Source organism: Lissotriton vulgaris, chromosome 2_2 (genome assembly GCF_964263255.1).
Source record: "Lissotriton vulgaris chromosome 2_2, aLisVul1.2, whole genome shotgun sequence".
NCBI lineage: Eukaryota > Metazoa > Chordata > Amphibia > Caudata > Salamandridae > Lissotriton > Lissotriton vulgaris.
The window spans coordinates 133,854,614-133,869,078 of record NC_141688.1 but is presented as its reverse complement, the minus strand read 5'-3'; the positions used below and the strand labels follow the sequence as shown (position 1 = coordinate 133,869,078).

The 14,465-nt window shown below is 40.7% G+C and overlaps 1 protein-coding gene across 1 annotated transcript in view; it reads right to left on the bottom strand.

Moving 5' to 3' along the window:
* KIF3A (kinesin family member 3A) overlaps positions 1 to 14,465 on the bottom strand; it is a 332,918-nt gene that overhangs the window by 34,350 nt on the left and 284,103 nt on the right. The window contains exon 16 of the mRNA XM_086959471.1: positions 14,033 to 14,157. Coding sequence (XP_086815597.1) covers positions 14,033 to 14,157 — 125 coding nt within the window. The remainder of the gene's footprint in view (positions 1 to 14,032; positions 14,158 to 14,465) is intronic.

Here is a 14,465-nt window from a genome sequence, read left to right as displayed (position 1 = left end):
AATCAAAATAAATTAGGCATCCGCCATCTTGGAATGGGATTGGTATACATAATGAATACATTGTGTTTAGACCAATAAGTCAAATTATATTGCAAAAATCAAAGTCATATATGAGAAGCCCAGATTGGCTAAGATAACTACACAGTGTAATACATTAACATGAGTCATCGCTTAATCTCGCCCTGGATGGGCATAAACCATTCATTATATTAGTAACGTGAAAATCAGTTCATCATCATTATGGAAAGAGACCAACAGAAAAAGCAATGATGCAGTCAATCCATTGTAATCAACAGTTCAAATCATACTAAGTGAACAGCTAAGTCCTCATGCATATTTAGTCCAGTAGGCATTTTGCTCAACAAGTCTATGATGTACCGCGATTCTAATCGCCTTAACTTCAAGAGTCTATCTCCGCCCCTGGCATTGACTGGGACAGAATCCAAGCAGAAGAAGGTTAATAATTCCCTGTTGCGTGCATGCTCTTTGTCAAAGTGTCTGGCAACTGGGTAGCTCACGTCTGCATTTTGGATGGCTCTCTGGTGTTCTAAAATCCTTAGCTTCACCGGATTGGTTGTACTGCCCACATACCTTCTGCCACAAGGACATGTCAGACAGTACACCACGTAAGGCGTGGTACAAGTGAGGAACTTTTGTATTCTCTTTGGTTCTTTGACACCTGGTATGCTGTACTGAGTGATGCGTTTGCTTCCTTTGCACGCCTTACAGCGTCCACAGGGAAAGAAACCCTTCATAGGTTCTATTTTTGGTTTGGACTTTAGTTCCTCATGGTGACTATAGACCAAATAGTCTTTTAGTGCTCTGGCTTTCCTGAAAGTCACTAGAGGATGGGAGGGCAAATCTTGTTTTATGACACTATCCGTCATCAGGATATTCCAATGTTTACGCAGAATACGTTTGATTTTGTTGGAATTTCTAGAGTAGGTGGTGATGAGCCGAAATTGTCCAGTGTCTGCATTTTTGTTATGCAATTTGTCTTCCAGCAACTTACTCCTCTCCAGACTATCAACTTTACTTAAGGCTTGTCTGAGTACCCCTGCCGTGTACCCTCTTGCTTTAAACCTTTGTATACAGTTGGTAGCCGCTTTCCTGAACTCGTCATCTTTAGTGTTGTTCCTCTTTATCCTCAATAGTTCACCATATGGTATACTATTAACCAAGCTTCTGGGATGTCCGCTGGTAGCATACAGCGTAGAATTGCCAGCGGTGGCTTTGCGAAAGAGCTTGGTATGGAGACTACCATCCTCAACAAAAACTGTCAAATCCAAATAGTTTACTTCCTTTTGGCTGATTTCTCCTGTAAATCTCAAATTGTTGTTATTGTCGTTGAGTACCTCTAGATATTCTTCAGCTACTTCCACTGACCCTTCAATGATGATAAACAGGTCGTCTATGTAACGGTACCAACATTTCACAAGGTCATTCCATTTGTTGTTGGCTTGAGACCAAGCCACCTGCTCTTCCCAATGCCCCACGAATAAATCCGCGAAGCTCGGGGCTGAACAAGTGCCCATCGCTTCACCTGTTAGCTGTTTATAGAGGTTTTTGCCAAAGAGGAAAATGTTGTTGTTGAGGCAGAATCTTAGGAATTCCATCAACATTTTGTTATGTTCATAGTATCTCACTGGTCTGCTCTCCAAAAACCAGGAAATAGCTTTCAGTCCTGATTCATGTTCTACTGGACTAAATATGCATGAGGACTTAGCTGTTCACTTAGTATGATTTGAACTGTTGATTACAATGGATTGACTGCATCATTGCTTTTTCTGTTAGTCTCTTTCCATAATGATGATGAACTGATTTTCACGTTACTAATATAATGAATGGTTTATGCCCATCCAGGGAGAGATTAAGCGATGACTCATGTTAATGTATTACACTGTGTAGTTATCTTAGCCAATCTGGGCTTCTCATATATGACTTTGATTTTTGCAATATAATTTGACTTATTGGTCTAAACACAATGTATTCATTATGTATACCAATCCCATTCCAAGATGGCGGATGCCTAATTTATTTTGAGTCTTATTTCTATGTTTATTCATTACGTAACGTGTGGTGTTTAAATGAATGACGGTTGTAACGTCTCACTGTCTCATAACTGAAGAAGGCCGAGTGCCGAAAGCGCGTTTTTGTGAGATTAAATTTTGTGCTAACCTATCTTTGGAGTGCTGCCTCCTGATTCCCGAGCATTGCGGGGAGGGACTGTTGGAGCGGATATATATATATATATATGTAGATATATGTATGTATATATATATATATATATGTATACACACACATATATATATATATACACATATGTACATACACATATATATCTATACACATATATACACATATGCATATATACACTTAAGCACACACATGCACGTATACACATATGCACACACATACACATATATACACACACACACATATAAATTCATATATACATACACACACACATCTACACACATTCATACACACATATACACATACACAAATACACACATATACATATATATACACACACATTCATACATTTATAAATATTATATATTTACACACACACATATATACACACACACACACATATATTACCTACTGGCGGTCGCCAGTAGGTATATATAGTTAGGATTTTTTCTCTATGGGATTTTTGAAAATTCTATGTCTAATAACTTTGGCGTTTGTGGACGGAATTGGCTGAAATTTACAGGAAAATTGAACATTTTGTTTCTGAGCAGCCCCTGACAATTTGGGGGGGTTTCATCAAGGGGGGGCCGAGAAAAAAGGGGGGTCCCAAAACGCCTTTTTCCCATGTTAATTTCCATAGGGCGGTTGGCCTCACTTTTAGCTCGAACGGCTGAATGGATTTGCACGAAACTTGGCAAAATTGTAGGGACTGTTAGCCCGATGTGCCTTTGCTAGGTCTCAATATATGTGCTCCAGTGGATTTTGAGTAATTTAGGTTCAAAAAAAGATATATATCTGGGCGGAGCCTAACCACACATCTGATCTGATTGGCTGTCAGCACTTCATCCAAGAAGTGTTGGCAGCCATCTCGGGACCAATATACATGATAGCACCTCATTAAAAAGCATTGTAGTTAATAGAGGGTTTTAGGACTTTAGTTCCATTATAAATCATTTGTTGATGGTACCATACTCGTTTTAGGAATTGTGGTGGGTTCTAAGGTGATTTTACCATGTGAAAAAACCTTCTGCTGTGATATCATGAATATTGTTTGAAAGAAAACTAATATCTCATGATTTTCCCACAGTGGTTTGGAAGGGGATCTATAAGCTAAACTGAAAGCATATTTTCTGTAAATTCACATTATCTTTCTCAGTCATGTGAAAATGAAGTCTGACATTCTCAGTAAAACATGTACATCCAACAAGGACAGAGACTGTCAGTTGATTCCTTTGTGTTCTATTGCAGCCTCCTAGAGTATTCTAAAGAACAACTAGAGCGCTAACAGTCCTGCTTATTACAAAGGTATGGCACACCTGAAGCCATCTTGATTGGAATAAAGTGGTAACTCTTAAAACATTTAATTTAAAAAGAAACAACATGAGGGGGTATATTTTGCCATAGAAAGTATGATTAGTGCTGCAGAATGAAAAATTAGGACACATTTTGAGTGACTTTTCAAATCCTCTTCTATTTCATTAAAAAATTCTGACATGCAGTCTCCCAAAATGGCCACCAGAGACAAAAGAGCCCAAATGTAGCCCAAATATCACCCAGATGTAGCCCAAGTATAGCCCAATGACAGAATGTCCCAGAGTGTTCTAAAGAACAACTAGAGCGCTAACAGTCCTACTTATTACAAAGGTATAGCACACAAGGAGCCATCGTGATGGGAATAAAGTGGTAGCTCTTAAAACATTTAATTTAAAAAGGAACAAAATGAGGGGGTATATTATGCAATAGAAGGTATTATTAGTGCTGCAGAAAGAAAAATTAGGGCACATTTTGAGTGACTTTTCAAATCCTCTTCTATTTCATTAAAACATTCTGACATGCAGTCTCCCAAAATGGCCACCAGAGACAAAAGAGCCCAAATGTAGCCCAAATATCACCCAGATGTAGCCCAAGTATAGCCCAATGACAGAATGTCCCAGAGTGTTCTAAAGAACAACTAGAGCGCTAACAGTCCTACTTATTACAAAGGTATGGCACACCTGAAGCCATCTTGATTGGAATAAAGTGGTAACTCTTAAAACATTTAATTTAAAAAAGAACAAAATGAGGGGGTATATTTTGCCATATGAATTATGATTAGTGCTGCAGAAAGAAAAATTAGGGCACATTTTGAGTGACTTCTCAAACCCTCTTCAATTTCATTAAAAAATTCTGACATACAGTCTCCCAAGATGGCCACCAGAGACAAAAGAGCCTAAATGTAGCCCAAATATCACCCAGATGTACCCCAAGTATAGCCCAATGACAGAATGTCCCAGAGTGTTCTAAAGAACAACTAGAGCGCTAACAGTCTTACTTATGACAAAAGTATGGCACACCAGAAGCCATCTTGATTGGAATGAAGTGGTAAGTCTGAAAACACTCAATTTAAAAAGGAACATGATGAGGGGGTTAATTTTGCCATAGAAAGTATGAATAGTGCTTCAGAAAGAAAAATTAGGGATCATTTTGAGTGACTTCTCAAATCCTCTTCTATTTCATTTAAAAAATTCTGACATGCAGACTGAAACATGCACTTTGAATACCAGCAGCAGACGTCCCTGGTGAGCAGTAGCTTTACTACAGTGATCTAATGTGCAACTAGAGTGCTAACATTCAGAATTTATGGCAAATGTGTGACACATCTGAATGCCTTCTTGATGGAACCAAAGTAAACAAGCATTGAAAATGCAATAGATCTCGCCCTCGTTTAAGTTAAAGCCATTCTGTTTGTAATGAGATGGCTTTTTAGCTTTGCTTTTATTAGTGTTTTTTCAACTTTCATGTAAATAACATGCATCTGTATGCATATAAGTATATGTATGCATGCATTTATGTTTGTATTTATATAGATATACAGATGATATATGTTTATATATGTATGTATATATATATATATTCACTGAAAAAACCATAGGTTATAGACCATATATAGTTAGGAATTAGCATTTACAAAACCTTGAAAATTCACTGAAAAAACCATAGGTTATAGACCATATATAGTTAGGAATTAGCATTTACAAAACCTTGAAAATTCACTGAAAAAACCATAGGTTATAGACCATATATAGTTAGGAATTCGCATTTACAAAACCTTATTTTACTCACACAAAACCATTGAAATTCCATATATAGTTAGTTGCACTAACTATATATCGCGCACCCGCAATCCACTGCTGATGATGTCACATATTACATCATTCATGACATGGTCAGTGACATCACTGATGACATCACTAATGACATCTCAAATGACATCACTGATGACAACATCCAGTGACTGTATGTTTCTGTAAAGTTAAAATATGTCTTACATATTGAAGAATGAGTGGATGTATAAGTGTCTGGATGAAGGATTTAGTAGGTGCATGACTGACTGTATGAGTGAGTGATTAAATGTGTCTCACTGAGTGCATGGGTTAGTGACTAAACTGTCTTAATTTGTGCATCATTATGTCTGTTGTTCTGTAAACTGTTGCATGTGTTGATAAGTAGCTATATGAGTAACTATATGGGTTATTGATTGGTTGCCCAAGTATTTGTATGGGAGACTGTGTGTGTGTGTGGGTGGCTGGGAGGTGTATGACTCTGTGCATAGATGTGTGAGCAGTTGATTCACTAGATGTATGGTTTCAAAAGTGCATGTGGAAACAGCTGTATGGGCGGTTGACTGTGTGCATGAGTGTATTGGTGAGTGAATGGATATCTCAGTGCTACATGTCAAAGTAAGTACATATGTAAAACACAGTACATGTGAGAGTTGACATATATAAATAACTGTGCATAAGAGCCAGTGAATGTGTGAGTGGCTGTATGGATCATTGTGAACTTGTATCAGGGATTGTATAAGAGAGTAAATATGTGTTAGTATATGTTTGAATAAGTAAAGTTTGTATAACTGTATAGTTGAGGAAATGGAGGTGTGATTGATTCTTTGCATGACTGACTAGGTGTGTGAGTAACTCCATGGATGAGTGAGTCTGTGAGTGTCTGTTTACACTGATTGTATCTAAGGTTATATTAGAGTCTGAAGAGGTTCATCGTATTATCACATGAATGATATCATCAGTGATGTGATCAGTAATGTCAAATGAGATGTCATCAGTGATGTCATCAGTGATGTCATTTGAGATGTCATTTGAGATGTCATCAGTGATGTCATCAGTGATGTCACTGACCATGTCATGAATGATGTAATATGTGACATCATCAGCAGTGGATTGCGGGTGCGTGATATATAGTTAGTGCAACTAACTATATATGGAATTTCAATGGTTTTGTGTGAGTAAAATAAGGTTTTGTAAATGCCAATTCCTAACTATATATGGTCTATAACCTATGGTTTTTTCAGTGAATATATATATATATACACACACATTTATATATATATATATATATATATATATATATATATATATATATATATACACACACACACACACACATTTATATACACACCCACATATATATATGTACACATGTCATGTGATCAAGCTTTGGAGAGAAGCCAAACGCGTCATGGCGGCGCGCTAGGCACAATAAAGACACTTTAATACTTTGCACCAACAAATTTTGGATCTACTCTTCGTCATTTTTGCTCAAAGAAGGTCAGCAAGTGGTGGTGGCGATTTTTCTCACATATATATACATATACACATAAATATACACACACACATATACATACACATTCCAGTGGTGGTCGAAACTTAAATTAAAAAAAAAGTCTCATCCACCTAAGCTCCCTCCTTTTTTCTTTCTTTTTTTTGTCCTCATTTCACCTTAAGCATCTGCAAAGTTCGCATGAAGACCCCCCCCTTTCACGTTGGGCGCCCTGGGTCCATGCTCTTGCATTTGCTTTTAGGCCGACCAGGCCAGCTACTTTCGTGCGAGGCTTGGTGTAATCATTGGACCGTAGAAACTTAACCCAACCTCATTTCTGTACCCCAGGTGCCCAGATATTCCCCTCCCCTTGCTCGAGTCTCGCCATGCTCAATACTGCTCTCAGCCAGATCTCATAGTGCGGTGGCTCGGGGTCTTTCCACAGCCTGCAGATCTCTCTACGGGCCGCTAATATCAAGCAGAGGAGTAGACCAATCGATTTATTAGATAGTTGATTGGTGAGGTTCGTTTCAATACCGAAAACAACTAAAGGCAAATTAAGATTAATTTTAACTTTAAAAATTCCCTCCAATGCCCTCTCAACATTCTCCCAAAAGATCCGTAGATATACACATTAAAAAAACATATGTAAATCGTCAGCCTCCACTAAACCACACCTCGGGCACTTCGGAGCTAAGTTTGGGGCAAACCTAGCAATCTTTTTGATGATAAGTTTCAGGGTGATCTGTCATGCAGTCACCGAGAAAAAGGGTGTGGGGTTCCCAAAATGCATTTTCCCCATCCTTTCTTCCGTAGACAAATAGAACAGCAATAACACAAAAACTGATGAACGGAATATTACCACATTTGCCAGAAAGTGTGCTTTTTGTGAATGGTGTAAATCTGTTCAATAGTTTTGAGCAACTAAGGCTCAAAACCCTTGTATATTTCACGCCATGGAGGATCCGCGGGCCAGACCGGTCTAAGGGGAGAAGATCTGACTGGCTGCCAATGCACCAAGGATAGAGTCCTACGAAAAATATATACAAGGGGGCACAGTAGGGATACCTGCCCCAGTACACCAGTGCACATGGGGTGCCCAGGTGGGACAAGGCAATCCAAGGCCGAACTGGCACAGAGGCGCCAGAGGACACCAAAATAAAACAGGACAGCGTTGCAGTTCTCCCTAACGAAGAAGGAGAGCTGTTGCTTGGATATGCCTGGAAAGCACAGAGGGGCTCAACAATTTAGCTAGCCCTGAAATGAAAGCCAATTGTTTGTGGCTAGTGGTGACCAAAAATGGTGGTACTGTAAGGGGGGACCTGCAGGAACGGCACATGCTCCCCCAAAGGATGTCCAAAATCCTCACCCTAAGCTAGGTGGGACTCTAAGAGAATCACTTCCCCAGGATTTCCAAATATTTTCAAGTCTACCCTAGGCTGGAGCTTTCCCGCAAAAGCTAGGATACCTGCACCCTTTGGGGAAAAATGATTATGGTTGCAAGGTTTGTGACCAAAAGTTCCTCAATGTGAGGTTTCGTGTTGGATTGACATCCTGGAGGGTAGAAAGACTGTAAATACATGAGTGATGATTACAGAAGTGGTGTCCTTTAGGGACTATGTTTAAAGTGCAGTATTGTATGTTTGAAGTTTTTCAAAGAGTATGCTGCAAGCACAGCAATTATAAAGGCACTTAAATTGCATTATTCATGTTGCCAGTTATAATGAGTAAACTGCACTCCTAGTTATGCTTCGATATTTACTCTTGCTAATGCTTTTTTTCCAATGAGTGACAGCCACTTGTGATCAAAGTTTGCATACTTTATTGTCAGTATTCAGGACTCTCAAGTCATGATTATATGCAATTGCATTTGTTCCTGTAATTAAATGCTTGCTGAAATAAAGAGGTGGACAGCCACTCGCTTTGTTGCCATTATTAGGTGCTGTCACATCAAGTTAAGTTCATCCCTTGGCCTTTAGAGAAAAGATAAAGTTTAAACATGTAAGTTGAGGCACTAGACCCCCCCTCTTTGGGAAGGGGTAAGAATGCTTACGTAATCTCATTCAAAGGTAATTCCATGAACTTGTGCATATTTGTAAATTGCTGCATAGTATTGACTAGTGTGTGTAATAAACATATTTTTCTTGTTTCAAAAGAAAAAACATTTATTGGGTGAGATTATTGTGTATCTGTAAATGGTGATTACTAGCCCACACCACCTCCCTTGAGTAGGCCTTGGACTGCTCTGCAACTCTACCCTATGGAAGTCAAGTGCTACAAAGGGGTGTTTGGGCCCATTATTCGAGCAGGTCACACAACTAATGCCTCATTTTCCAACAATCTGTGAATCCATGGCAAATAAAAATATAAATAAATAAAAACTCAACTAAAATAATACTCTCTACCCCAGGGAGGACCAGGCTCTGGAGGAAGGCTCCCTCATGGAGTCCCGGGAGCCCACACCCAAAGATACAGTAGCATCCATAGGACATGTCTGCCTCCCCCCGAAGATTGCTTTAAATATGTTCCCGCCAAGTAGGAGGAGACATGCGTTTCCCTCGGATTGCTTCTGCCTCTCTCCTCAATATTTTAAAAGAATTAAAAAAATTGCCTCCTGCGCCCCTCCCCAATATTTTAGAGAAGTGAAAAATAAAAAAGTTTACTGGCTCCCATGATGGATGCTGGCATGGGAGCTGGTGGGACCACAGGGACCCTTGAACTCCCGCCCGCAGGCCCCACTAAAAAAACAGATAATAAATGAGCAGCCAGAGCTGCTCATTTATTATTTATTGCTCCTAGGAAGGAGTGTCCCATAAAACCCAAGGGCATTCCAAAATAGCATATTTTCATGCTTGTAGTATCCCTAGAAGAAGCTGAGGCACCACCAAACTTCTTTTTTAAAATTGTGGGGTGTGGGTGTGTTGCATGTAGTGCAGCAGCTTCCAAAACCAGTGTCTGCCTTTTAAGATAATACCGCTGCTATGCAGCTAAGGGCAAGAGGCACAAGTCTGGTTACACCTAAGCACATGCATGTGTGCACGTGTGGGCTGCAAGTGTGAGACTAATGTTGCGCATAGTCTGGTATGGGACAGTGGAAGGACTGTTGCTGATCTTGGGTAGGCCTTATATTATGACTGGGCATTAGGGTATGACTGAAGTGTTTACTGGAAAATCTGTGGTGTTTTCACTGTACATGTAGGTAAAACCTGCCCTCAAGTACAGCTGAGCTCTAATTAAGCCTACAGGTTAAAGCACAGTACCATAACTGGGTTGAACATTCATGCAGCATTTTAATTTGCAGTTCCAATAACCCACATCCACATCTTATGGGATATCAGGATTTGTCATATGTCTCTGGCTCAGTTCATAATAAGATTCCAAGCCAATGCCCCTTCCCCTTACAGAACCAAGTTAATTACTCTGCCTTCCCACACAAAAGGAACATCAACAGTAATTCACTCAGTTGCAGGGAAAGAAAAGGGCGGGGGGGAGATCTGCATCTGATAATTTGCTTGTAACACTACCACTCAGTGGGACAAAGCATGCCTATTGGAACATAAAGGGAACCCAAACTTCTAGAGCTAACACAGGAGGGGCTCTCCTTTGATGTTTTGGTAGGAAGGGATCAATCAGCTGTGTCAGCTAGAGGTAGAACTGAGGCTCTCAGAGGAATGCTTTACAGGAAATATGTAAGGTTGCCAACTAGGATTGTCTCAGAATGCTGTGCATGAAGGCTGGGACAGGCGTGGAGGGATGATGTGGCATCGTAAAATGGCTACGAGTGCTACTACCCCTCCCCCCAACCCTTCCCAAGCTTTTCCACCCCATTAAAAAATCCCTTCACACAGAGAGAGTTAACTATGGCAGAAAGGATGCCTATCTGGAAGGAAAAGCCATCTGATGTCCTGCAAGGATAGACTAGGGATGTTACTCCTGCTGACCCCGACAGGACTAGAATGGGTCTCTCCAGCGCCAGTGGTGCAGGCCCCTTATGCCTCTTTAGGACCAGTTGGTGGAAGAAACCTGGACTTCACTAGCCCATGGCCCCTTCAGGGTGCTATTCAAGAGGCTTGAGGCTCAAGGGCCTGAGGAATGCAGGCAGGAAGGTGTTCTGTTGGCTGGTTGTGGAAGGGCTGCACAAGATGCTCCCACCACCGGCGAGAGATGAACTCCAAGACCAAGTAGAGGAGAAGGTCAGTGCAGGGAGCCAGAAAATCTAGTTTCCTGCAAAAATGCACCCCTCTAGAGGCCAAGAAGACGAATAAAAATGCTCCTGGTGGCTAGGCCAGGCCAACCAAAGCACAAAAAGTGAAAGAGCATGAAAATCAGCGCAACAGGCCCAGAGATGGAGAAAACAAGCGTGTGGTGCTCTGCCATATTTTTAAAGACTTCCCTGTGGAGGCACAATCCCCTAGTGGTTGCCAATAACCCACTTCATATTTTCAAATGGGGACGGGGAGGAATGTCCACATACTCAGAGGCTCTTTTTGCCTCAGGAATCTCATCCCCAGGGCTCACTGTAAATCTAGTGTCAGAGACCCCATCCTCCCAGGACACTGAAAATAAGAATATAAACCGCCATGAGAGTGCTCTGCAGCCACCTCCAATGCCAGTGTCTGGGGAGACTGGCACACCTGCATCCAGCCTCCCAAACTACGCTCCTCACGGGCAAGAGACTGTGCAAGGCTTCACTATGTGTGGGAGCCAAAAGGAGGATGGTCCCGCCCAGAGGGAGCAGAGACATTCTGCAAGATCCCGTGTTGCACCAAGAAAGAGGTGCTGCGCATAATGAGCATGAAAGTTCACAGGGGCCTTGGGGTACCCCCTTGGACATCCAACTATATGTGCATCTCTGGATACCCCAGGTGGGACCAAGGCACCCATAAAAAACAAACAGAAAGCAAATTAATGCAGCGTGAGATCGCAATCAAAAGTGAGAAAGCGATTCATTAAGTAAGCATTATTTTTGCTAGCATGGAGCACCCAATAATGCCCCGGGTGGTCCAGCATTTGTGGATTTCCTTTCTCGTGGTGCATAATCCATGCACAGCACGCAGCTAAATGTAAAGTGTGACATGACCTGGCAGTCTTTCTTGTGTTAGACTGGTGCTAAAGGTGTTCTATTCTGTTTGTGCTTACCTTTTGAGTCCAAACTGTGTACAAAATGGAAGATCAAACCCAAGAGAGGATGGGAGGAAAGCATGCAAATAGTCTAAACAACTGGTAAGCTTTCTAGGTAATATTCCAGCCATCATTTGTTGCCCACTGTGGCATTTTTGACAGAGGCCCACATTACGCAAATCACTGATGAGCCTGAGCCTCTTCTGAACAGTCCATCCTGAATTGTCTAGCAAGGCTATCCATAGTGAATGCCAGTGGATTAGACCGTGTGTAAGCATACCTCCCTCCACCTTTTGTGAGTATGATAAAATCTATAATTACAGCACGTTTCCTCTGACTGTACAATAGTTTTCTTAAAAGTAACTACCAGGCTTCGGTATGGCCATGGTGAAAAGGGATAGGGATGGCAAACGGGCTGCAACATTTACTCGTTAAGATCATCAAACCTGCCAAGGCTGTATGACCTCCTGCCAGAAACTGATGTGCATTAAAAAAAGGCAGTATGTCATCTGGTGAGTAGTTTGTCAGTAGTTAAAAAAAACAGTGATGCAGGGGAAGCAGAAGCGAGGCTGAGCTGGCTGTACGCAATCTGCAAGCCCTTTATAGCAACCAAGCACTTACAAGTTGGGTTAGCAAGAGAACCAAAGAAGAGGAATAGAGATGTAATGCCAGCTGCTGATTCGAGTATGCAAGGGTTTTGTAATCAGTGCACAGTGGGTGGGAAGCAACAGGTACGGGAGAGGGAGAGGCACATAGGAAGACTGTAGGTCAAAAGGCCAATAATGCTTAACTATTGTGGCTTCTGAAGTAGTGTGTACAGATAAGCTTCAAGATTCATCTCCTCCAAATGCACACGTACCATGTAGTGTTGGAGCAGTCCCTATGACGGCCTTAGCCAAATATCAATGAAGAGTGGCAGGCAAGTGTGTGGGCAGGTACCAAGCGGTGTGGAAAAGGACACCAAGAAGGATGCAACAGTAAAGTGTACTTGCAGCAAAGTGTACATGCAGTAGGTGAGATGACTCCTTTCTGTTGGTTCCCACCAGCACAGTTTAAAGTAAAGAGGCAAAATGCCTTCACTCAAGGCGCATGCCAGTCCAAGTAGCAAATGACTGCTCCGACAACTGCTCCAAATTCTAAATAAAACTGCTAGAAAGCCAACCTTTAGCCCACTCTATATATGCAAATATGGGCAGGACCAGAATGTGATTGGTTCTTTAATCAATCAAAGCCTGTACAGGGCTCACCCATTATTTTAGTATTACAAGAGCTCTGGCAATACAACAGCTAAAGCGGTTTTAAGGCCAGATCTAAAAATGATTATCAGGGTGTTATTTACGTAAATGTTTTTCTCTGTACCTGAAATTTAAAAAAGGGGCCAATGAAGATTTTCTACATGGATTTTGGTAGTATTCTAATGACACAGTTTAATATTGTTTTAAACATGGACTTTTCCATGTGATTAGCCTTTCTTCACAAATTAGTGCAAAAGCAAATCCTTTTTTATTGAAAACACATGGAGTTCACTATAAATTACTCTGCCTATCAAAGGAATATGTTACCAAGAATGGGTGAAACTTTTTTTTAATATAAACATTTCTGGTATCAATTCAAGGGAGTTGAACAGGAGGATATTTAAGGTGGAGCATTGGTATTTAGGACCTATGGGAAGGTAGAGCTGAATTTTGTGCTTAGTAGTGACAGAACGATTGCAACATACTTTCAGGCAGTTGCAGACATACACAATTAACCTAAATTGGGTTTGAACATGTATACGTTTGTTTTGGTATTGCTGGCTATAAATTAAGGCTCTTTTGACTTTCCAAGTTTTCTACTTTCAATATGTTCTTTTTGCTGCTGGCATCTGGTTTAGAGTATCTTGTGTGTTGGTGCGATGACTTCCTTTGTAGTAACTGGTGGGACAGGCCCATTTTGAGGTTATCTATGTTGGAAGAATCAAGATTCAGCATGAGAAGACATTAGTGTAGTAAAAAGAACATATTCCACTCTAGTTGTAAGAGACAGTGTAATTCAACAGCTGGTGTTTAGTTCATGAGTAATGCTCATATCTCCATTTTTAACTTTGGTTATACAACATAGAGAATAAAGATCTCCCACTCACCGTCTGCTAGTTTTGGGTCTTGACTTTCCTTTGGAAGTTCTAGGCCTTTCCAGCTTCATCAATGACTGTCTAAGGCTCTCCTCAGTGTAAGCCAAGTAAACATGAGAAAGGTCCACCTCAAAAGGCTGAGAATGAAAACAAAAAAAGTGATTTTTTTTTTTAGAAGGGCTCCTCCATTTTAGGAAGTCAGACAAAAGAATTCTAGTAACTGTACTTTGAACAAAACTAACGAGGACCATTTTACTTACTTGAAACAAAGTATACTTGAAGTTTATTACATGTACAAAGTAACAATATGGTATAGTAAGCGCTTTGCTGAAATACAATTTCTCAGAGAGAAAAAAAATCCCATGAAGTTGAGAAGGATCTTCCCCAGGACAAATACGCCTGGAATTTGGATTACAAAATCAAGTCTACCAGAGGAAAGCAATCT